The sequence below is a fragment of the Amphiprion ocellaris genome, chromosome 10, assembly GCF_022539595.1.
Source record: "Amphiprion ocellaris isolate individual 3 ecotype Okinawa chromosome 10, ASM2253959v1, whole genome shotgun sequence".
NCBI classification, from domain to species: domain Eukaryota; kingdom Metazoa; phylum Chordata; class Actinopteri; family Pomacentridae; genus Amphiprion; species Amphiprion ocellaris.
This window is the reverse complement of record NC_072775.1, coordinates 4,288,829-4,314,100: the sequence shown is the minus strand read 5'-3', so window position 1 is coordinate 4,314,100 and position 25,272 is coordinate 4,288,829. Positions and strand designations below refer to the sequence as shown.

The following is a 25,272-nucleotide window of genomic DNA, read 5'->3' as shown; positions in this document are numbered from 1 at the left end:
GTGGAAATTATTGACAGCATTTTAGGAGCAAATGCAGGAGTAGGCCGATACACAACAGGTCCAAGGACCACTCGCAGAAACGGCAAAATCAGATCAACAAGAAGAGGGAAATCTGGGAGGATATAGAGATGGATGACATGCGTAGCAGCGTGCAGTAAGCATATCTTTCAACAGGCTGAATACGAACGTCCTGACGGCCCGTTATCCCGACAACGCTGCCCGCTGTTCTCGGGTCACGCTGCTGCTTTGACATATTTACTGTTGCCATGACGACTACACACCACGTTAAAAGTGGTCATTTTAACCCGAACCATAAACCTAACCAAGTGATTTTTGTGCCCAAACCTAACGAGACCCTAACAATAGCGTTGTTACAACATAGGCTTTTAATGTTTTTAATGTTTATTCGCGCGACCGGTGTCTGTATGTTTTTTTTGCGAGTAGCGGCCATAGTGGCCGACCACTTCGCAAATGGACATGACTTCAGCGGATGTTCTGACTTGCACGGAGTTGACGTCATATCCGGGCTGTAATGTCAGTAAATTCGAGTAAAATACAGACTTCGCTTATCCCGTGCGAATGCACTGCGAGAAACACAGACGTCCTGGGGTAATTCACAAATTACCGGAGTTCCCCAGGTAATACTAATCCCGTGCGAATAGGGCTTTAGATTAAAAAAACAATAACAAACAGCTGTGGGGAAGCTAAAGCTTTGACTCTCGTGCAGTGAAGAAAGGTGGGCACTAAAGGATAGCACAGTTTGGTGGTAACAACAGCCCTGAAGTCATTTCTTTCAACTAAGGCTTTACGTTTCAGTGAGTTATTAGCTTCGATGCATGACGCTGGTATAACTGCACATACGGCGTAATGTCATTCTTAGTTTATGTTGAGTTGGTTTTTGGTATGCACAACATGCATGCTGTGTTTGTGATGTCCTTGCATGTCTACAGCATGATGTGCAATAATCATAATAACAGCATTTCAATCAGTAAATATACAGTATGTGATACGTCTTTCGTTAGGTTGTCCAGTCTTTCTATTTAGAACCTATCATGTGGTGTCTCTGGTTAAACAGTACTTGACATTGTATATGTATATAAATATATGGATCGAGATAGATAGGGTCTCATGTCTTTGCATCACCATTAACATCAATGTAAAGGCCTCTTACTGAGTATTTGGAGAACAAGATCACAGGGCACCGCAGCAGTCTACAACAGGGAGTGATAGAAATATCTGGCTTTTTGTGAAGCAGTGTGTAGTGTTAATCAGCATTGGAAAAAGGTGACAAAAAGTTAGATATATATATTTTTGATTTTGCAGATGATGTTTCTTTGGTGTACAGCATTCATTGTCATGAAAGTAGAGTTTTTAGAGATGAAGTTAGGGGATGTGCCTTCAAAGTCTTCGTCTAGTTTTAGGGTCTGTAATTATGATCATGACAAACTCCCAATGGTAATTGTTTTTGTCTTTTACTGGTCTTAATCTAAGAACCAAAAAAAATGTTTTTAGGGATCAAGCAAAGATAAATTAAACCAGAGGTTTATCTGTTCTAAGTGTCATCAAAAGCGGCTTTGTTTTCTACAACTCAAAGACACAATGAGGCAACACAAAAGAGACGATGGCTGTCTCTTTAATTTTAATTAACGTATTAACCAAAAAATGGTGTAACTACAGTCTTTGTTCTGGAAATAATTTTTATTTCAAATTCAGATCTTTTAGTTTTCAGACTTTTGTTTTATTCACTTTTTTGTAGCTTCTCTTTGTGCATTAAAAATATAAATTAATTCCTCTGACTTGCTTTTTAGAAAAACAAAACCCTACTGTATATACACAATGCATGCCTACGGGAAAGCAAATCATTTTGTTGCGACCTATACTTCAGACCTCTGTCCAAACATTACATGCATTGAGTACCCTTGGTCTGCTCCTGTTGACATGACATTGTTTTCTTCTCTTTATCCTTGAGCACAAAGATAACTTGTGAAATTCCTGCTGCCTGCCTTTGGGGGCTTGGCGGTTCAGAGGATAGCTTGGGGACAGCTTGTGACGCAAGTGGTCAGGACAGGTTTTTATTTTTTTTCTTTGACCAGCAACAACAGGTGATAAGCCCACGTAGAAGCCAGCGATAACCTATATGCGCTATATGTATGTCATGTGGGAGAGTGTAGCATTTATGTACAAAAATATGCCAGGTGCTCAAATTTTAAACCTGTATTTGACAACTAACATGTTGACAAGACGGTGGAGACATGAGGCAAAGTTAGGAGGATAAGACAAATCAACCTGAAACTGGCAAACAGGCTTTTTGAAACATACAAAGGGTTTTCTTGGTCTGGCATAGAATTTAAACCAGCTATAGTAAAACTATGTGATGTAATTAGTGAGTTACAAAGCATGTTGCACACCTCAGCTGTCTTCCACTCAGTCACACCTCTTCCCACCAGGCCTTGCCCGTGCTTGTCTTTGCACTAGAACTTTCATTTCCTTTACTTATCCCTCTGTCTATTCCAGGAGAGCACTCGTCTGTCAGTTTAAGGTCTCATTCCAGCTGTTCTCAGTCTTTGACTTTTGTGATCACATGAACGCACATAAGGGAAGGTGTGAGGCACCTTGCCTCACTTAAGTTTGAAACTGGACAGCAGCAAAGCTATTGCAGTATTTGCTCCCTGTTGTTGTGAAAGGTCACTTCTAAGTGGTGTTGAGTTCTGTTAGAGGCTTACAGACATGATTGTTTCTCCCCCCTTGTCCCTCGCTCATTCATTCAGACTATGGACTTCTCTATGGACTCATATCCTGAGCACTACTTGTCTTCTACCTGATGAAATTATAGAAGGTACTGTTGACTATTAAAGCTTTTTAATATCAAATTTTTTGGAGCTACATTCCAGAAAAAACTAAACCTAAAACAGCTTTAATACAGACATATTATGCTCTTACTATCAATGTTCTGTTTTGACTGATGAAAAGATGTTGCTTAAATTGACCACCCTCTCAGAGGACACAATTCTTGAATCCAACAAAAGCAACATTACCAAGTCTACTTCTTTTTTTTTCCAATAGTCCTCCCATGTCTGGTGTTGAGAAGAGGATCCTTATTGTCCGAAGTAATCTACTTCTGATGTGAAGGTTAGTAGTTTCCTACTTTAGAGCATTTAGCTATTTCAGTTTGCAATCTCTTTTAAAATGGAAGATAATAGTAACGAGTTATCTTAACAGTTGGATGATTGAAGACAACTCTCAAATAAGTAGATGGTTATTTTTTAGTTTTAAATTGCTCTTGCTAGCTATCCATATGCCCTATGCTGTGGTGATTTTCTCCAGAAAAGCTTTTATCAGCTGGTGATTTGCTAAATATTTAACTTTAAATAGGTAAATGATGTTGAAATATTTGTGCATCTTTTTGGTTAATGGTCCCATGTCAATAATTTGAACACTGAGAAATTGTTGTGCTAAAACAAGCCATATTTTGAAACTGAAGCATTCTGCAACCCATTTCCTTATCACACTGACACTTTTGCGGCTTCTTAAGTCTTTCAATGCTTTTGTTCCATTTTTACAATCTGATTCAAATTCAGAAACCTTGAAGAACATTTCACAGATATCTTGTCACCAAAAAGCAATACAAAAATTTGACAATCAGTTTTTTAAATGAGCAAAAAATAAGTTGTAATGCTTGAATTTCAAAGAAAATGTAAAAGAATAAACTCCTAGTGTTATTAGTATTGTAGAATTAGCACTTTATCAAGAGTTTTTTTTTTTTTTCAACTGCCCTGTTACATACTAAAATAGGATGCTTTAGCGCCCCCTCCTGGTCATGGGATGTCTCAGTGGATTCTACAACACGTGAGAGGTTCGACAGTTAGCCAATGAACATGTAATAATTTTCACTCTTATGAGTTTGGAGCCACGAAGCATCAGTTAGAACATTTGAATAATTCATGACAAATTTAACCAACCTAAGTGACTGTGGTGTTACATTTTCTGTATGTAGATGATTTAATAGAAAGCTGCCGCATTTATAGTCGATGAGTTTTGGAATGTTTAGTACTTATGTGTAAATAAATAAAAAATAAATAAATTAATTAGCAAATGTACGCATATAGACCTAATTTTAGTGTTACTTATCTGAGTTTTATCTCAAGTGGAATTGATGTTTTCAGTCAAATTATTTATTGTCTTTCAGAATTAAAATTCTCAGATTGTAATTTACACAGTCACAGGTCTCTCAAGTCTGGATTTTAGCCAACTACAATCTGTTCAATGAAATGACGGTAGGTGTATACAAAGTGCAAAAACAAACAGTTATGTTTTAACCTGATTTTGCATATTGAACACAAAGAGTGCTGCTAAAGGAAATACATGTCCTAAATGTCCTATATTTGAAATAAGAATACACGTTTATTTGTATTCACTTGAGATTGTGCTTTTGATTATTAATTATTTTGTAATTGTACTAGCATGACTATTGTTTTTTCTCAATTTATTCAAAAAATATATATGTACACTACCGTTCAAAAGTTTGCGGTCACTGAGAAATGTCCTTATTTTTGAAAGAAAAGAATTTTTTTTCAATGAAGATAACATTAAATTTATCAGAAATACAGTCTAGACATTGTTAATGTGGTAAATGACTATTCTAGTTGGAAACAGCGGATTTTTAATGGAATATCTCCATAGAGGTACAGAGGAACATTTCCAGCAACCATCACTCCTGTGTTCTAATGCTACATTGTGTTAGATAATGGTATTGAAATGCTAATTGATGATTAGAAAACCCTTGTGCAGTTATGTTAGCACATGGATAAAAGTGTGAGTTTTCATGGAAAACATGAAATTGCCTGGGTGACCCCAAACTTTTATACAGTAGTGCATATTTTTTTGAAATCTTTTTAAAAGTGAATGAAGTTTATTTCTCTGTCATTATTAACCAATATAAGTATTGTCAATGAAAAGTCAAGAAGCTGTTTCAGATGCGCAATAAATTTATTCTACTGAACAAAAACACATGCTTAGGGAGACACCATTAGACAGTGAGGGGGTGTCTCAGAAATTATCGTGTTTGAGGGTGGTTCATTCATCAAGTCCTTTCTGAAACAAAAGAAAGAAAATACAAGATAAATAGTAAGTAACATCTTTGATTTTAGAGATAGATTTTCCTGTCTCTGTATTCTAAATGTAGTAATAACACTATGATTTATTTTTCATTTTGTTGGCATTGTTGGAGGGTTGGCAGTGATGCTTCAGTTTGACCAATTGCACAGCACAGTAAGTCAGTTTTGCTGGGTGATCTGTCAACATGTCTACTTGGTCGGTTCTGTCAGCATGGCTAATGGGTTGTAATCTAAATGTTGTAGATCAAAACAATGTAAATATACCCATACAAACCTTTGACCCCACATCACGGCTCTTGGCACGTAGCTTGTTGACCTGCGATTCAGCGATGTCAGCTCTCTCTTCAGCTTCATCAAGCTCATGTTGAAGCTTACGGAACTTGGTGAGATTATTGTTGGCCTGTTCCTCCTGTTGAACAGAAACACCATAATGTCTGCTCAGATAGAACTTCGTCTCAATGGTCAGATATAAGAATTTTGTTTAAAATCAATAGTACGTACAGCCTCCTCTGCAGACTTCTTGTAGGATTTGACCTTTAGCTGAAGCTTGTCCACCAAATCTTGCAGACGTCCCAAATTTTTACGGTCTTCTTCTGTCTATGCGGTACATAATTAAAACAAAAGAAAAGTGTAAATGCACGTTTTTTTATTCTGAATGTAATTTTCACTGCATATAGAGACTTTGGTCCTGATCAATTATTACCTGATAGGTGAGCTCCTTTATACGTCTTTCATACTTCCGTATTCCCTTTGTAGCATCACTGGCTTTTTTCTGTTCGCTGTCCACCTCATTTTCAAGTTCCCTGACCTGTAGGATGTCATATCAAAACTTTTTACTGTATATAGTTGTACAATGCCAGGTGTCAAACAGCCGACTTATACTCACCCTGGCCTCGAGCTTCTGCACCTGCTTCTTTCCTCCCTTCATGGCGATCTGTTCAGCTTCATCCAGACGGTGCTGCAGATCTTTGATGGTTTGCTCCATGTTCTTCTTCATACGCTCCAGGTGAGCGCTGGTGTCCTGCTCTTTCTTCAGCTCCTCTGCCATCATGGCAGCATCAGTAATGGCCTTCTTGGCCTTCTCCTCAGCATTTCTGCACTCCTGCACTGCCTCCTCCACTTCAGTTTGAAGCTGGGATGTATCAGCCTCCAGCTTCTTTTTCTGGTTTATGAGGCTGGTGTTCTATTTTTACATAAATAATGAAATTTTCAGTCTAACAATAATTGAAGCAAACTAGCTGAAATATACTGTAAAGATACTGTAAAGGCGGTCACTGTATCTCACCTGTGAGTGCAGTAGCTGCACCCTCTCACTGACATCCAGTAGCTCCTGTTCAGCAAGTTTGCGACCTCTTTCAGTTTGCTCCAGAGCAGCCCTCAGTTCCTCCAGTTCAGCCTGAAGCAGGTTGTTGCGTCTCTCAACAATGGCGATGTTTTCTTTCATATCGTCATTGGCTCGCAGAGAGTCGTCAAGTTGAAGTTGAGCATCCTTGAAGATGAAAACCCAAAAGACTTCATTTTGAATGATGCATAAATGCAATAAAGTATCGATACATATAATTATTGTCTAGTTCTTTCAGACCTTCAGATGTGCATGAACAGATTTAAGTTGTTTCTGGGCCTCAGCTGCCTGTCTGTTGGCCTGGCTCAGCTGGATCTCCATCTCATTGAGGTCTCCCTCCATCTTCTTCTTCAAACGCAGAGCCTCATTCCTGCTGCGAGTCTCAGCCTCAAGAGAGCTCTGGAGAGTATCTACAACTCGCTGTTGGTTTCTCTTTGCTTGCTCCATCTCTTCATCTTTCTCAGCCAGCTTGCGCTCAATGTCAGCCTTAATCTGGTTGAACTCAAGCTGGACTCGGAGAATCTTCCCTTCCTCATGCTCCAATGAGGCCTGTCATAGTTTAAAGAATTAAAATGAAAATCTTTATAACTAATTATTAGTAATTGCAAAATGTATATATAGATTAACGGTTTCCTGATGCAGCATACCTCTGCTTCCTCCAGAGCTGTCTGTATCTCAGACTTTTCTTGTTCCAACTGCTTTCGAATCTTCTCCAGCTCATGAATGCTCTTTCCACCCTCGCCAATTTGTTCAGTGAGGTCCGATATTTCCTCTGAGAAACAAAATGTAGCATACTGTAAATATACAGGATTATAGCGTAAGTAAATAATGAATGTAAGGTTTTCATGGCAAAGTAACTGACCTTGTAGGTTCTTGTTCTCTCTCTTCATGGTCTCCAGATGTTCCAGGGATTCTTCATAGGAGTTCTTGAGTTTGAAGAGCTCAGTGCTCAGAGACCTGGCCTCCTTCTGAGAGCTCTCAAGCTCTGTTTGAGACTCCTCGTACTTCTGTTTCCATTCTGCCAAGACCTAGAAGACAGTTGATATTTTAGACAAAGAATTTATCTTTTACCTGCAGTGAAATGTTGAGTAAGGAATTTAAACCTTGTCAAAGTTTCTTTGCTTCTTGTCCAAAGCAGCGGCAGCAGCATTTGATCTCTCTACATCCACCATGAGATCTTCAATCTCATTCTGCAGTCTGTGTTTGGTCTTCTCCAGAGAGGAGCATTTAGCATTCACTGCCTCTACAGCTTCCTCAGCCTCCTGCAGACGCTGAGCCAGCTTCTTTCTGGATTATGAAGAGACATATTCAGGGTTAGTTGCTTTTAAATTTTGCTGAGTTGTTGGAGTCAAAATGTATTTGACTCACTTTGCCTCTTCCAGTTCCTCAGTCCTCTGGATGGCATCAGTTTCGTACTTAGTTCTCCACTGAGCCACCTCAGAGTTGGCCTTGGACATGCTGCGCTGCAGTTCAGCCTTGGCCTCCTGCTCCTCCTCATACTGCTCCCTGAGCAGGTCACAGTCGTGACGAGAAGACTGCACTGCATGGGCTAATGCATTCTTGGCCTGAAATGAAGAATGTCTCATTGCTTTGCAGGTACCAACATTTATTATGTTTTATAATAAGATCTCACTGTCATTTGTTTGTTACTTTGACTTCTTCCTCTAGTTGTCTTTTAAGGTCTTCAATTTGCTGAGTGTAGGATTGTTTTCCTCTGGTGAGTTGTGACACCAGGGAATCCTTTTCCTCCAGCTGCCTTGTTAGTTCACCTAATTTGAACAGATGATTAAAAGCACTGTTTCATATTAGCACAGATGGAAACATGCTGTTGAAATTCATACCATTCTCAGTTTGAAGCTTTGCTCTCTGCATGGTGAAGTCATTGATGGTCCGCTGTCCCTCCTCTGACTTTGTTTTATATTCATTCATCTGGTCTTCCAGAGACCTGCACATTTTCTCCAAATTATTCTGAAAAGAAAATGCAGTGAGAATGGCTCACACACTAAAATAACCAGGTGTTATTCAGCCAATGAAAAAAAAAACATTATACATGAAGGTGATTTACCTTGGACTTGACAATCTGTTCCATATTGGAGACCACATCATCCAGTTCCAGTCTGAGCTCACTCTTCTCCTTCTCCAGTTTCTGCTTGACTCTCTGCAAGTTGTCAATCTGCTCTCCCAGGTCAGCAACACTGTCGGCCTGTTTCTTCCTGAGTGTGGCAGCAGTGGATTCATGCTGCAGAGTGGCCTCTTCCAGGTCTCTGCGGAGTTTCTGGAACTCGGCCTCCCTCTTCTTGTTCATCTCGATCTGGGCAGCTGTTGCTCCTCCAGCCTCCTCCAGCCTCTCACTGATCTCCTCCAGCTCTCTGGCCAAGTCTGCCCTCTGCTTCTCCACCTTGGCTCGAGCAGCTCGCTCTGCTTCAAGCTCTTCTTCCAGCTCCTCAATGCGGGCCTAGACCAAATCAAAGCAAAAGCTTGATTAAATTTATTGCTCTAAATTGTGGTCTTATAATGTAATTTTCATGTCCTTAGTTTTATAATGTTTAAATCATTACCTGCAGCTCCTTCAGTTTTTTCTGTAGCTGAGCACACATTGCTTGTTCGTCCTCTACTTTGCCATTGAGCTGACTAATTTCAAAGTCTTTCCTGTGAATGAAAAAGTTAAATGTATCAGCTGACTCAAAGTTTAAAACATGTTTGTGTTTTTACAAGTTTCATTTTTATATTAACTTTTTCAGCCGCTCTTCGAGTTGCTGCTTGTCATTTTCCAGGTCCATGATGCTCTCTTGAGCTAACTTTAGGTCTCCCTCAAGCTTGCGCTTTGCTCTCTCAAGGTCCATACGAACTTTCTTTTCTTGCTCCAAAGACCCTTCAAGCTGTGGTGAGAGACAATTACAGCCTCTCAGTGCTTCACAGTTTTATTTTCCTAACATTCCAACACAACCATGTTTAGTGTATTCTTACATCATCTACTTGCTGCTCCAGTTTAACTTTGGACTTTGTCAGAGTGTTGACTTTGTCTTCTTCACTCTGCAGGTCATCCAGCGTTTGTTGATGAGCCTCCTGTAAGGCTTTCTTCTCCTTGGTCAACTTGGCAATGATCTCATCTTGAGCTGCCATCTCCTCGGTCAGGTTCTTTACCTGTGGCCAGAATAAATTTTAACTTGGGATACACAGAGCAATTTTACAGTAACTGGTCTTTGTAGTACCTTGTTTTCAGTGGCATGTTTCTCCTTCTCCACTTTAGCTAGAGTTAACTCTAAGTCATCAATGTCTTTCTTTAACTCAGAGCACTCATCTTCCAGCTTCCTCTTCTTAGCAGTCAGTTCAGCATTCATCTCCTCCTCATCCTCCAGTCTTTCTGTCAGCTCTTTGATTTTTGCCTCCAACTGAATCTTGCTCTTTATCAGCCCCTCGCATCTTTCTTCAGCATCGCATAGATTATCTTGCTCCTGTGATTTGAAAGACACAACATTACACATGGGCAGACTTGGTTTGATTCTAATATCTTTGGTCAATGTGTTTGTAAACGTACAGCCTGAACTTGTAGCTGCAGGTCATTCTTCTCTTGGAGAAGAGTGACCATTTTTTCCTCCAGTTCCTTTTTGCGGGCTTCTGATTTTGCATAAGCCTCTTTGAGTTTGGTAAACTCTTCCTTCATGTTGGCCATCTCCTTCTCAGTCTCTGCTGACTTCAGGAGAGGTTTGATCTTGAAGTACATCTTCATCCAGGGCCAATTCTTGACCCCCATGAATGCACGAATATTCCACTGGATCACAAGTAGTGCATCCCTGTGGACACGGATTTGTAAAGATATTATAGTGTTACAGAACATCCATTATAAATTTTCTGCACATGTTGTCCTCCCTGCTCAGGAGATAAATACCCATGGAATTTGCACCCTAACCACTCAGATATCGGATCACCATTTGAAGGTCTTTTCAGAAATAAAGTAATATATAAAATAATATATAAAAGGTTGTTGGAGTGATGTGAGATACTGTTAAAGAAAGGCTATCTCAAATGTCACCTTGAGTGAGTTACCTTTTTCACACTATTTCTAATCCCTATGCTTGTGGCCTTGGAATCCATTGAAATTTCAGTATTTTTCAATTAATCTGAGAGTACACATACCTGCGTTCTACAATCTTCTGGAATTCAATTCTTGCCAGAACACCTCGAGATCTTGCCTGGATCCTAGTGATGATTAAAGCCAAACGGTCGTCTCTCATTTCCTCCAGCAAACCAAGCAGCCCAGCTTTAAAGAATACCTGATACAGATGAAAACAGGAGTTGGTAAACTCAGAATTATTCCACGTATGTCGGTTGTTAAGAATTGCAGTCAATGGAAATAGTTTTATGGAACAATATGCAACTCAGATTATCTTCACCCATGCTTACCTTGGTGTGCCCCAGTTTGTACTGGTTATGATCGATATCCAAGGAGCCCAAAAGCTTCTCTGAAGCTTTTTTGTTATCAATGAACTGTCCCTCAGGTATTGCACTCGGGTTTAAAATGCGGTATCTTTAAAACAACAGAGAAGAGGTCATTTCAGTTTTATTTCACATTGTATGCAATGATAAACTACCCAGATTTGCTCATCTAAGTAATTACACTGTAAAACATGTGTCACCGGATGGCAGTTTAAAAGACAAGCTTCAATCAGTAAATGGAAAAACGTCATTACATTGAGGAAAAGATGGTTCACTGAATGGTTTGATGAGTATAAAAGTTGTGTGAATGATAGAATCTCTACTTTATTTCAACACCTATTAGAGATTTTGGAGTATGTTCGACGATACTGTTCACAACATCTTTCAAAGACTGAATGAGGAAATATTGTTTGGTAGAATATTGTCTGTTTTCCTCAGCAGATATTGAAGGAGAATCTAACTAACTTGACCTTGCTTTTTCTCTTAATTTTTCAGCCGTTTGAAAATCTGACAGAGACCTCTGTTTGAAATCTCCATACAGGATCCTGTTGGGGAAGCCTTTTCTGCAGATCCTGATGCCTTCCAGCACACCGTTACAGCGCAGCTGGTGCATCACCAGAGGGTTCTCCATGGCCCCAGGAGTCTTGGTCTCATTGGGGATGATGCAGCGCACAAAGTGAGGGTGAGTAGACCTCAGGTTGGTCATCAGCTTGTTCAGGTTCTCCTGAGAGTACACCACAGAGTCATTGTCATTAATAGTAGAATTACAAATGTAAACATTAATAATCTTAAATCTGTGAAGAGTGTTTCTCCAAGCCCATGTATCACAAACAAAATCATCCTTATCTTACCCTGTGCAGGGCTGATACAGTTTGGAAGGATGAACCTTTCTTCTTGCTACCACCTTTGCCCTTTCCACCAGATTCCTGAACTGGGTAAAATTAACATACATTTACTGTTAAATAAATGTATTTAAATTATGTTGTAGACTGTTTAAAACTAAAACGGTGGCTTACAGTACAACAAGAAAAAGGAGTTATATGTAAAAAACAAAGCAAATCAAGAAACAGTTTTGTTCAAATCTTCATCCATTTGTTCCTTTGCTTTCCCTCTCCCACATCTTATGTTAGTCATCCCTTATAAACTAAGATGTTGCATCCCTTTTTTGATACAAACCTGAATCTGCACCGGCGTAGTTTGCAAAGAGGAAAGCCAGCAACTTGAGGTTAGACTTCTGGTACAGTCCAACAACAGTCTCATTCAGAGGATCCTTGTTCTTCACCAGCCAGTTGTTGATATTGTAATCAACAGTTCCAGCGTAGTGAACCAGGGCAAAATGAGCCTCTGGTTTTCCTTTGATGATTCTGGGCTTCTGGAAGTTGTTGGATTTCCCCAGATGATTGTCATAGAGTTTAGCTTTAAATGTGGAATCACTGGCTTTGGGGAACATGCACTCCTCTTCAAGGATGGACATGATACCCATGGGCTGGGGAGGAAAATATGAATGGTTTGAAAAAAATAAACATGTTCTTATTTATTTGTGTTTCAACATGTCATAGTTGAATGTTTTACCTTTTCAATCAGGTCAATACAGGCCTGCAGATCCATACCAAAGTCAATGAAAGTCCATTCAATGCCCTCTTTCTTGTACTCTTCCTGCTCTAGCACGAACATGTGATGGTTGAAAAACTGTTGCAGTTTTTCATTAGTGAAGTTGATGCACAGCTGCTCAAAGGTGTTGAACTGTAATGAAATGGGCACCATTGTGACCAAGTTTGATCATTTTTCCTTAAACCCAAGACCTAAATATTTATATTTTACAATCTTTTGAAACTCACATCAAAGATCTCAAATCCTGCAATGTCCAACACACCAATGAAGTACTGGCGTGGCTGCTTGGTGTCCAGTGAATGGTTAATTCTGAACACCATCCACAGAAACATCTTTTCATACACTGCCTTAGACAGTGCGCCAATAGCATAGTTCACCTAAAAAGGGAATGCAGTAAAACACGCTTTTGTGAATAATTCTGGAATAATTTTGGAACTGAGCAAAACATTTTTAATCTCTTACTTGGGCAACATTTTGTCCCTTGGTGACCCACTCATTTCCTACTTTCACTCTTGGGTGACAGAGACCTTTGATGAGGTCTGCAGAGTTCAGGCCCATCAGATATGCTGCTTTGTCAGCATCTGTACAGAAATGGTGGTATTAATTCAAAAGACATCATTAGTCATCTCAGGTGTAACATGTGCTTTATACGTGTGCTTTATACCTGGCTTAAAATGTTTTTTTGAATTAGAAAAAAAATTTAAAATTTTGTTTCAAAAATCATCTCTTACCTTCAGTCCCATCCGCCTCTGCCTGCTCCTCTCGCTGCTTCTGCTTAAACTTCATGTTACCATAGTGCATGATGGCACCAGTCAGCTTATAAATACTGTTCTTCTCTTCTTGAGTGAAGCCCAACACATCAAAGGCTTCCTAAGCAAAATCAAAAGCAATTTTGTTGGTTTTTTTTTCCCCTTGTTTTGCTACCATTAATATCTGTCTAAAACACTTTGCTGTTGCTCACATCAGTGGCCATCAACTCCTCAGAATCGTTGATAGAGGCTACTGTTGTCTCTCCTTGGGAGATGAAGGCGTAGTCGTAGGGGTTGTTGGTGATGAGCAGCATTTCTAAAATTACATTAAAAATATTTATTATATAGCGCATGGTGGCAGTACAGTAAACGCCACATATCACATGTATGTTTTCCACTCACCCAGGAGTTCAGGCTTTGCCTGAGACAAGATCTGGTAGAAAATGTGGTAGTCCCTTTCAGCTTTGAGCTGGAAGGTCACACGAGACTTTTCCAGAAGGTCTGTTTGAGGTATAATGTCATGTTATCATGTTTTTGTATAAAATAATCAAATATTGTCAAAGGTTTTACTACTGGCACATTAACAAACCATGAGGTGACAATATAAATTCACCTGATTAATCCACAAATATGACATTTTGTAAAACAAAGTTTTCAGCACTGTCACAGCAAAAGGTAATCAAATGTTGTTTAAGTGATTTGTAAGTCTTTACTAGGTTTTAAATGGGTCACAGACTGAATTAGTGATTACAGCACTCTGGGTTCACATTTGCCAAGATGTGTTGTCATTGTATCTGTATGGCTTTCTCAGGTTCCTACAGCATGTACTGTATGTTAGACTTGTGACTGACAGAAATTCTGCTTGGTGGTGTACCTTGCCTCTCACATACCAGGATCAGTTCCAGCACCTAAAGAGGATAAGTTGCTCAGAAAACAAATGTATGGATTAATTTAGCTTTACTTACAAGTCTCAATGTCAGCAGAGGCCAGCTTTCCTCGGTTGTCAAAGTGAATTCTGATGAATTTACCCTAAGAGGAAAAGTAACGTTCACTGATATTTCTATTGAGAAAACTAAAACTCAGTCAATTAATGGTGATCAAATAGCCTCACTACAGTCACACAGACACTCACAAATCTGGAGGAGTTGTCATTCCTGATGGTCTTGGCGTTACCAAAGGCCTCCAGAGCAGGGTTAGCCTGGATGATTTGATCCTCCAGGGTTCCCTGATGTTGTCAAGCAAGGACATGACTTCAGGTTGAGTTTTAAGTACATAAAATAACAAAATGTATCTCAGCTGTTAGAAATCATTTGGAATTTGGTCTGTTTTTGATTTGAGAAATATTGAAAAATGTAATACAAACCTTCTTCTCAGCAGCTGGATCTTTCTTTCCACTCGGGACAGCAGCGATGCTGGCAAAGTACTGAATGACACGCTTGGTGTTGACAGTCTTTCCAGCTCCGGATTCTCCGCTGAGTAGAAGAGAGACAGAAAGTTTTAGGTCAAGGCCTTTAACTCTTTACCTGTGTGGGAGGTTTCGTTGGCTGTGGGACTTACGTGATAAGGATTGACTGATTTTCTCTGTCTGTCAGCAAGAGAAATGAAAAATATTAGTGGAGCAATAGAATCATGTTCAGATGTCAGGATTAAATATTTGAAGAAAATGAAGGCCAACGTAGATGATGCACCTGCCAACATGTACTGGTAGGCATTGTCAGAGATGGAGAAGATATGAGGAGGAGCTTCACTCCTCTTCTTTCCTCTGTAGGCAACAACCACCTCTTGGTTGTAGACTGGCAGCCACTTGTAGGGGTTGACAGTCACACAGAACAGCCCAGAGTAGGTCTGCCATGTAAAGAGAGGGATAACTAATCGCTGTTCTAGATGCTGAGAGATCATATAGAGGAAGAAAATTGACAGATTGAGCACTTGACCTACATAGATCATCCATGCTGCGTAACGCTCTTTGAGGTTAAACAGCACAGCGGGCTCATGGAGGAAGGTGAACATCGCCATGTCCTCAATTTTATCGAACTTTGGCGGGTTCTGAGGGTGGACATCACACTCCTTCACTGTCACAGTCTAGAAATGAAGATAATACATTTTACTGCCACGCTAATCAAAACTGAAATATCTCTGGTTAACAGCATGTGAGCACTCTCATACAGAACCTAAAATGTATTTACCTTTCCAAATTCAGTGTCAGCAGTGACTTTGTCACCATCACGACTAGTGATAGTTGCTTTGACATACTCCACCTCAGGATCGGGAACAAAACATTCCTTCTTCATATCAAATGGACGAGTCTGAGCCTCCAGACGTTCCTTATCTGACTTTCTCAGATAAGGAGCAGCAGCCCCGAACTCTTTCATGGCAGCATCCCCCATTTTTCAACCTGTTAAAATGTTGAATCTTAAATGAATCAGTGTTTTATGATCTTAAACAGGAATAATGCATTGAAAAACACCAGATAATGTTTGTTAAAGGACTGCTATTACATGCATTTCTTTAGCCTTCGGGTTGGAGGTACAATAATGGCAGATAATCACGAAGATATACCTTTCTTAAGCTGGGGTTGAGGATTTATAGTCTGACATAAAAGTCTAGTCAAAAATAATAACAGGTCCCTCAATGCATGATTTGTCCACATATTGTTATTTATTTTTCTCAATATTACAAATCACAAATTTGCCTCAAGAAGCTTTCCATATGCGTACACATCCACCACCCAGATCCCTCAATTTGAATGAGGAACACACTCTTAAAATAACTTTGAAAATGACCTTTCCATCTTACTCATGTATGAAAAACTCAACTGTAACAGCTGTCCATAAACAAACACAAGTTTTAAATCCCTACTGAAGTTATAGACTTTCCACTTAGAATCAAAAATGACTTTTACCTAGGGTGGGTTGGACACCAAAAGAATGACCAGGGTCAGTCAGGGTCTTGCTGTTCAAACCAGATGACAAAACAAAATGTTATTCCAATAGTGCATCCATCAGCATTTGTTATCCCCGACCAAGAACAGAAGCACATATGAAGTATATCACTAAAGCATTAAACACCAGGACATCTGATTTAAATATTAAATTGCATAAAATTTCTATTCCATACTATTTATATCAATGTTTTGCTTACCTTGAACTCTCAACCTTAAATCAAGTGAAGGGATGAGCACTGGTGCTGACAGCAGCCCTCACGCCATTAATAAAGGATGTTTATCCACCAAATATGGGATGAATTTTTGGAGAAAGGTTCCACATTGAAAATGCGTTCTCCTAATTGGGCAGGATGTACTGCTGCTATTTGCTGCTTTCACCTTGTGACAAACAAGGCGAGGACAATACATGGTTCAAAGAAAGGGGAGGGCAAGAGGTGGGGATCAGGGACAGGCTTGATATCAAGTGACACTTATTTTATTCATATAAATCATACCAGGTCAGTGTATGCTACTTGTTTTTACAAGCTACTGACATTATTCAGTTAGATTTGCTGAGCATGTGTTCAGAATTTTCATGTTTACATTTGTTTGGGTTCTATTATATTTGTATATTCATAGTTTTATTGTTATCATACATGTTAAACTTTACTCACCTCTGATTAAAACTTGAAACTAGGCTTATTATGTTTATGTGGCTTTAGCTGCTGCTTTTCCTCTGATCTTAATCTCTGTTTTGGACTTTTCTGTCTCAATTTGAAAAGTCAGCTTTTTTGAAAACCAGCATGGCTCAATTCAATTTTTTTTCCTAAAACAGAACTTATTTCTCTGGTAGGATTTAAGCATCTGATGGTTTGTTATTGCTGTGTTTCGTAGAGAGAAATTAACATCTCATCTGTTCAAGATTTAAATTACCTAGCAGCTGAAAATATACACTACCAGTCAAAAGTTTGGACACACCTTTTCATTCAGTGTTTTTTATTTAATTATTTTATACATTGTAGATTAATACTGAAGACATCAAAGCTATAAAAGAATACACATGGAATTATGTTGTGAACAAAAAATTGTTAATCTTCAGTGTTAATCTACAATGTAGGAAATAGTACAAATAAATAAAAAGCACTGAATGAGAAGGTGTGTCCAAACTTTTGACTGGTAGTTTAGATACCCACAACCAGCAAGTCAGAAAAAATACTCAAAACATGACTTGGTACCAAATAATCCCGTTATATGTCATGAAGAAAAGAACATTAAAGCAAAACCGAGGATCTTTTATTGATTCTTCCTTTCACCTATTAGCACCACTCGATTACATGTCTCTACTCTAAATCCCAATGAGAGCGATGGCTGGAAAGCAAGATTATTGAATTAATTAGACTAATTTGTTCTTCAAACATTGTGCTTTGAGAAAAGCTCTAGTCTTGTTGATCATGTTAAGATAACTAATCAAAAAGATTAAAGACAAGCAAAGGTCGGTCATGTGAAGAGGGGCTGAAAAGCATTTCTAGAGTCACTGCTGAGACAATAAAGTGTTGCAGCTGTTGTTGAGGGAGAGTTAAGGTCAGGGACTTTAAATTATCACTCATCACTATTCTGTCTGGCAAGGTCTACACCCTTTGTCTCAGTGTCGTCATGGCATTGTTCCCTTTCCTTTGGCCTTGAGGATAAAGATAACCCTGTGAAATTCTTGTCTGGATTTTTTCTCCCTGATTGTGAAGGACAGGCGATATAGCTGCAGTCTCTGATGCCTGACAGATGAGGAGTAACAGGTGCACGGCACTGAAAATACTGGATATATTGAAACATACCTGTATTCTAGACTACCAGAAAGAGTCATAGTTTTTACATATTTATTCCGTTATTAAATGTAATTATTTGATGCTGTTGTACTGGAGTTTCAGTCCACGAGGTGGGTAAAAGTTCCTTTCATTCTGACCATTTAAGTGAAAATTGCTATGAGGAGAAAGAATAAAAAAGAAAATGGATCATGTTGTTCGACCCTCATTATGCAATATATCCAGCTTTCCACTCTTTCACCTCAGCAACTGAAGGCATATATGCAAATTTGGTTTCGTTTGGAAAATGAGAATGACCTATCAACCTTTTAATGTTGCACTGTGGTGCTGAACAGTGAACCTTGAGAGAGCTGATCAGAATTTGCTTTCACATTGTTGGGCTCATTCTCATTCTCAGCTGTTTAAATCTCCAGGGAAATCTTCATCTGTTTTGTGGCCCTTCCTGGCTCTCACTGTAATCTCACTGTATAGCTCCTCTTAAGGTAAGACCAATTGTTCTTTGATGGAAAGAGCAAGTGGTGTCACCTTAGTCTGTGATTGGTGGTGCTGTCTGCTAAATAATCCTAAAGCATTTCTAAACATCACAAGCCTTCAAGTTAAGCAGTTGACACACAGAAGCCTGAAGCACAAAGGTGGCAGCATTAAAAGGCTGTCAAGCCTTTAAAGAGTCAGCAGGAAGACAAACAAACCATGGCTTAGATAGTTTTGTTAGTGTTAAAATGTGGATTATGAAGAATAATATGGTGGAATTAATGTGTTATTTTATAATCTCTCTGCAGATATCAAAAACCTTTGAAGGACAGAGCTTTGTAAGATCAAGATCAGAGTTTGGTGCCAATCAGGTATCAAGCTGATATCCACCCTTCACTTCACTTCTTCTAACAGTGCAACAAGATGTGATTCAGTCCTCTGTGTTGCTGCACCAGATACACAAGGTACGGTAAGCCTGTCTTAGATTCACCTAAAAAATGTAGTTTCTTTTACATAAATATTTTGTTTTAATGTCAGCTTTTCTGATATTGATTCAGTCATTTATGTTTTACTACAATAAACAGCTTATTATACATACTTGTTAGCAATATTTACTGATTGTTATGTTGTTTTACAAAATTGTGCACAGTACAGCTAGGCAGTGTGTTTTTTAACCATCATTGCAGTAACAAAATGTATATTTTTTTTCTAAAATTAGTATGTATCACATTATGGGAAATGTAAGCAAAGTTACATGTTAGACTTTGCATGAGACCAAACTCTTTATTCTTTTCTAGGCAATATTGTTCATCATTTTAACAACTTTCACTGAATCATTAGTTTTAATTGCCTTATGTGAGGCTTGTATTACTGCAGTTATGTTGAAATTTTGCTGACGAATATCTGATGTTTGAATGAAAAATATGAGCTTTTTTAATTACATACAGTCTAGAGGGCATCCAGAGAGAAAAATATTTTAATTCAGCAATAGATGTTGCAGGAATGTTATCCTAGATGTAGTTTACATATTTACAAATCAAAGACAGATTTTAAAACTATTAATATCGTGTTTGAAGATGTTGTGACTTCATGTCAACACGTAGTCATTAAATTTTTAAGTATATAAATACTACTTCAAGACCAGTTTTCTTCTATCACATTTCTTTCTTTTCTCCCTTTTTAGGTGAACCATAGTATTTCTTTGTAAACTTGTATTATTCCACTTCTGCCTCCAAACACACAACCCTAGTGTTTATAAACTGGTGTAAAGACATTTTTATTTTTTTTTTTTTTTACCATGAAATAGATACTTTATTGGAGAAAAGATAAGAATACTGTGCTGTTTTAAAGAAATTCCAGTTTCTGTTTCCTCACATCTGACATTTTAACTACCATAGAATTGCAAGGAATCCTTTTCCGGTGAGTTTATTATGGACAAGGTAAGAAGTCCTCTACAACAGAACTTACACTATAATGAGGTACTTTTCACTAAAAGCATTTCATGTACGACAAGTTGCTCTTTAAAACTTTTCTTTGAAAAATCTGTTTTTATAGGCATTGTTGATTCAAGTAGAAACCATTACTAATTGATTACATTAATTATTATGGCATTGGCATGGTACACAGCTTTTTTTTTATTCTTCTCATATACAGTTTGTGTCTGTGGCTAGAAAAAACTTTAAGCAGGGACAACAGCATAAAAGATTCTAAAAATACTACAATTTGACTAATTAATAATGGAACTGTTAAGACTCATGCAGCAATGTTAGAAAATCAGAGAGCAGTTGCACGCTTGTCAGCACAAGGTGGCGCTAGTGACTCACCTAACATCAGCAGCCCTTTTCTATTTCTGACCCTCTGCTGAAAGTGTTGGCTGCATGTTAATGTAGTGAGGTTTAATCCTAACTCCAATCTGTGTCAATTTTCCTGTTAGTTTTGTGCTTTATCATGTTTTTTAATGAAATACATTTACCAGATGAGAGGTAAAAGTGTAAAAAGTTAGTGACAACCGGTGAATGTCACATACTGACGTCTACATTATATGACAGTTGTGACTCCAGCATCTTTCAGCGACCTTCTCCAGTGAAATTAAATGATGATTTTTTACCCTGTCAACATTTTCATATGGTGTTATTTATATGCTGGAAGATGCAGGCAGTCAATGGCATTGCTGAACATTTCCAACTTTGTGTGTACTGATAACAGTCTCACAGACAAGGACTCAGATAGTCTGTGTTTTATGAAGAAGAGCTATTAGTAGAGCTACTAGAGTTGAATTAACGACCGGAGAGGCACTTTAAAGTTAAAGTGAGCATTCTGCCTACTTCAAATAAATGAGGACTCTACACATTAATTTGATTGCACTTTGCTTTATTCTACAGAGTTACTTTGGAGACAAAGGGCACTACAGCACAGGAGATCCCAAAGGTCTTAGGAGGCCGTCTGTGAGTTTCACTCCTCATCTAGCCCTTTCTGTGGTGAAGAATGACAAGAGAGTAGACAATGAGAGATGGATCAATGACAACGGACCAACAGGACTCAACAAGTGTTACACAAAAGGGTACACTCAAACTAAATAATGTTCTGAAATCTGCTCAGAATTATTCGCTACATTGTTTTTTTATGGATTCGTCTACTGAGACATGTTGACGTGGACACAATTATTTCAAAATGAAAATTAATGTTCAATTAGTGGAATTAGATCGAAAAAATGTAGTGCGAAATTTGGAAAGCAGTTTTATATCAACAGTTAAAAAGGAGGCTCTTTGAAGTCTTGAGCTTTGTTTATAAGACACTAAAAAACCTGAAGTCTGGACACGCCATTTAGTCTTTAAGAGATTTCTCTTTGAAAATTAAAGATTACCAAAAAATATGGGTAAGTATACGATGTTAGCATGTTCACTTTACTGCATTAGAGTACAATTGGAACAGTCAACATGCTAGAACACATATTAACACAAATTAATCGGGGCTTTACTTGGGGTCTTTATATCTAACTGTAAGGCACATAATCATATACATAATAATAATTTAGTTAAAATGTATGTATTGAATTGTTTAATGTTGTTTTTGAGTTCCAAAAATATCACTCAGATGTAGTTATTACAGTAAAAAAAATGTGAATTTATGGACAATCAACTAACCATGAGCTGTCCCTGTTTTAAATCTGGCCAGAGACCCTTGTGCACATTGTCATATTTTTACTGTCAATTCACTAATAACTTCATAAAATGTTAAAAAAAAAAAAAAAAACTAAATAGTGTAACATTTTATACTTAAAGCTGTTATTTAAATTACCAAGATACCTTCCATGTGACAGAAACTGCATCACCACTAACCTACTAAATTTCACTAACACAACTTACCAAATTCATAAAAACTCCAAATAAACTATATCTACACAAAGACTTGTCTGATTTATTATGAACTGTTCTCTAATTACGGACTTTGAAATACAAGTAAAACAAGTTGAGATTGTTTGTACTTTAAATTATTATGATGGTGATGAGTGAAAAATAGTTTGAATTATTGTCAAGGCAGTAGGACGTTATGTGAAGCGTAGAAGAGCTTCTTACCTTCGACCCCACATCACGGCTCTTGGCACGCATCTTGTTGACCTGAGACTCAGCGATGTCGGCCCTCTCTTCAGCCTCGTCCAGTTCATGCTGTAGTTTACGGAACTTACCAAGATGAACATTGGCCTGTTCTTCCTACAGGATCCAACAAAAACACAGACCACATTATTGTATTGCTGTAGAGGCTATGAACTTGAGGGTTCTCTATTAAGGCCACGTGGTCTTCAGATGTAAGGGTAGATATAACAGCCCAACAATAGCCTGTCTTTGTGTGTCATAGAACATATTCTATAAACATATGCAACCATGAACCAAAACAACATAAAAGCACTTTTAAGTCTCAGTTGATACTTTTGCACAAGCAAGTAAATTTGGACAAACAGGAAACAACAGAGGCCATGAACAGCCACTGCAAATGAGAAACAACTTTTCCATCCCACTTACAGCTTCCTCTGCAGATCTCTTGTAGGCTTTGACTTTCAGCTGCAGTTTGTCAACCAGGTCCTGCAGACGTGCAATATTCTTGCGATCCTCCTCAGTCTGTATAAAGCAAAGAGATAGAAAAAAGATTCATGGGATCAAAAGGTGCATTCTGTTCAATTAGTATATCAACTATGCAGAATAAAAATACAAAAATTAAAAACTTTGTGGTATAGTGTGAAGAGTATTTAGAATCTTGTTGATCAATGCAAAAAGGGACATTTTTTGAGAAGGGAAAGAGGACACCTATGAGTAGTATGAGAAGCAAATACATGTTTCTGTGTTTAGGTTATGGTAAAAACAACAACCCACAAAAAAATCACCTGGTATGTGAGCTCCTTGATGCGTCTCTCATATTTACGAACTCCCTTCACAGCTTCGCTGCTCTTCTTCTGCTCCAACTCCACTTCATTCTCAAGCTCCCTCACCTGAAAACATCAGTTTTGTGAATTCAGAGGTCCACAAGGATCTAACACCAAAAATGCATTATTCAATGAATATAAACATGTACTGAAATAATTTAATATAAAAGGCCACAAATAGTAGACAGATAAAATGCTCCACGTTAGTTGGATGTATAAATAGGAACTAGTTTGTCATAACATGTTTATAACTATAATCTTATGTCAGGGCTGGAGGTCCGTCTACTTGATTTGTACTTCTGCCCCTTGTGGCCAAAATAGGATTTACATAATATTAAATATCTGATGCCTGGTAACAGACAGCCGACTTCTACTCACCCTGGCCTCGAGCTTCTGCACCTGCTTCTTTCCTCCCTTCATGGCGATCTGTTCTGCTTCATCCAGACGGTGCTGCAGATCTTTGATGGTTTGCTCCATGTTCTTCTTCATACGCTCCAGGTGAGCGCTGGTGTCCTGCTCTTTCTTCAGCTCCTCTGCCATCATGGCAGCATCAGTAATGGCCTTCTTGGCCTTCTCCTCAGCATTTCTGCACTCCTGCACTGCCTCCTCCACTTCAGTTTGAAGCTGGGAAGCATCCATCTCAAGCTTCTTCTTCTGATTTATCAGCCCAGTGTTCTGCAAAATGTTTGAAATGTGAGATTTGTTTGCACATTTTAGAAACAGAATTTTTTTTCAGATCTTTATATCAAAGAAAATGAGTCGACCACCTGTGGAGGTTGTAATAAAGGATTAGATCTCACCTGTGAGTGCAGTAGCTGAACCCTCTCACTGACATCCAGTAGCTCCTGTTCAGCAAGTTTGCGACCTCTTTCAGTTTGCTCCAAAGCAGATCTAAGTTCTTCCAGTTCAGCCTGAAGCAGGTTGTTGCGTCTCTCAACAATGGCAATGTTCTCTTTAAGATCATCATTGGCCCGGACAGAGTCATCCAGCTGAATTTGACAATCCTTATTGGGATGAAATCAACCGCATTAAAGACATTTAGAATTAATTTAAAATTGAAACATCCTAAAAGTGTCTCGTTTTTTTCAAGTTTACCTTCAGATGTGCATGAACAGATTTAAGTTGTTTCTGGGCCTCAGCTGCCTGTCTGTTGGCCTGGCTCAGCTGGATCTCCATCTCATTGAGGTCTCCCTCCATCTTCTTCTTCAAACGCAGAGCCTCATTCCTGCTGCGACACTCGGCTTCAAGAGAGCTCTGCAGGGTGTCAACGGTCCTCTGCAGGTTCCTCTTGCTCTGCTCCATCTCTTCGTCTTTCTCAGCCAGTTTGCGCTCAATGTCAGCTTTAATTTGGTTGAACTCTAGCTGGGCTCTGAGAATCTTACCCTCTTCATGCTCAAGGGAGGCCTGGTGGACAGGAGGGTACAGAATTAAGCATGATAGACAACTGTTTTACTTTAAAATGTGTTGTTCGTTACCAGGGGTCTGTACCTCAGCTTCCTCAAGAGCAGACTGGATCTCGCTCTTCTCCTGCTCCAGTTGTTTCCGGAGTTTCTCCAGTTCATGAATACTCTTTCCACCTTCACCAAGTTGCTCAGTGAGGTCAGAAATCTCCTCTGTGGGATGTTAAGTTGGACAATTATGATGGGTTCACACAAAAGTACTTTCTATAGAAATCTATGAACAAACCCTAGCAGTTGGATCTTACCCTGTAGGTTCTTGTTCTCTCTCTTCATGGTTTCCAGATGATCTAGGGACTCTTCATAAGAGTTCTTCAGTTTGAAGAGCTCGGTGCTCAGAGCCCTGGCCTCCTTCTGGGAGCTCTCCAGTTCACACTGAGACTCCTCATACTTTTGTTTCCACTCAGACAGGACCTGCAATGGAAAGAAAGGCCAGCAATAATTGTATATGCCAGACGAATGAGGGGAGTACGAGTGTTAAATGAGTTCAGTGCCATTTCTCCTATTGCTGAAAACCAAGTTTGATTGTGGAGATTATATGAAGTTCACACTAATTCTAAACAAACTTGATCCACCCGTGTTAAATGTACTTATGTTTTTGATGGACTAGTTCACCTTGTCAAAGTTTCTTTGCTTCTTGTCCAAAGCAGCAGCAGCAGCATTTGATCTCTCTACATCCACCATGAGATCTTCAATCTCATTCTGCAGTCTGTGTTTGGTCTTCTCCAGAGAGGAGCATTTAGCATTCACTGCCTCTACAGCTTCCTCAGCCTCCTGCAGACGCTGAGCCAGCTTTTTCCTTAAGAAATCATAACTCAAACCATTTAATGCTGCAGTTGTTAGATGATTAAACTGTAATACATTCCACCACTATGACTGGTTGCTCAGTCATCTAACAGACAAACTTTTTGTTCGTCTTACATTTTGGTAGGAA

The 25,272-nt window shown here is 38.8% G+C and overlaps 2 protein-coding genes across 3 annotated transcripts in view; both read right to left on the bottom strand.

Moving 5' to 3' along the window:
* Positions 1–4,967: 4,967 nt before the first annotated feature.
* On the bottom strand, positions 4,968–16,498 carry LOC111583297 (myosin-7). 2 transcript variants are annotated; one of them, XM_055014599.1, is made up of 39 exons: positions 16,395–16,498; positions 16,156–16,205; positions 15,440–15,648; positions 15,192–15,335; positions 14,942–15,098; positions 14,811–14,838; positions 14,617–14,725; positions 14,386–14,478; positions 14,219–14,282; positions 13,656–13,754; positions 13,466–13,569; positions 13,236–13,374; positions 12,967–13,085; positions 12,732–12,881; positions 12,466–12,636; positions 12,070–12,379; positions 11,745–11,824; positions 11,412–11,617; positions 10,861–10,984; positions 10,594–10,730; positions 9,995–10,250; positions 9,669–9,911; positions 9,424–9,600; positions 9,190–9,335; positions 9,015–9,105; positions 8,522–8,911; positions 8,298–8,424; positions 8,107–8,225; positions 7,825–8,021; positions 7,560–7,743; positions 7,319–7,484; positions 7,104–7,228; positions 6,697–7,005; positions 6,400–6,603; positions 6,001–6,297; positions 5,818–5,922; positions 5,616–5,711; positions 5,379–5,523; positions 4,968–5,087 (listed from the first exon to the last, which is right to left on the bottom strand). In XM_055014599.1, the coding sequence occupies exons 3-39, from the start codon at positions 15,638–15,640 to the stop codon at positions 5,074–5,076; spliced, it is 5,826 nt and encodes a 1,941-aa protein (XP_054870574.1). In that variant the 5' UTR covers positions 15,641–15,648; positions 16,156–16,205; positions 16,395–16,498; the 3' UTR covers positions 4,968–5,073. The 2 variants fall into 2 exon arrangements, with proteins under 2 accessions (XP_054870574.1, XP_023148078.2); XM_023292310.3 differs by having other exon boundaries at positions 4,968–5,091; positions 5,389–5,523.
* A 4,319-nt stretch (positions 16,499–20,817) lies between these two features.
* Positions 20,818–25,272, bottom strand: part of LOC111583290 (uncharacterized) — a 32,575-nt gene continuing 28,120 nt past the window's right edge. Inside the window, 10 exon segments of the mRNA XM_035958328.2 lie at positions 20,818–20,936; positions 22,040–22,174; positions 22,484–22,579; positions 22,843–22,947; positions 23,260–23,556; positions 23,682–23,885; positions 23,977–24,285; positions 24,370–24,494; positions 24,587–24,752; positions 24,954–25,137. Coding sequence (XP_035814221.2) covers positions 20,916–20,936; positions 22,040–22,174; positions 22,484–22,579; positions 22,843–22,947; positions 23,260–23,556; positions 23,682–23,885; positions 23,977–24,285; positions 24,370–24,494; positions 24,587–24,752; positions 24,954–25,137 — 1,642 coding nt within the window. The 3' untranslated portion in view covers positions 20,818–20,915.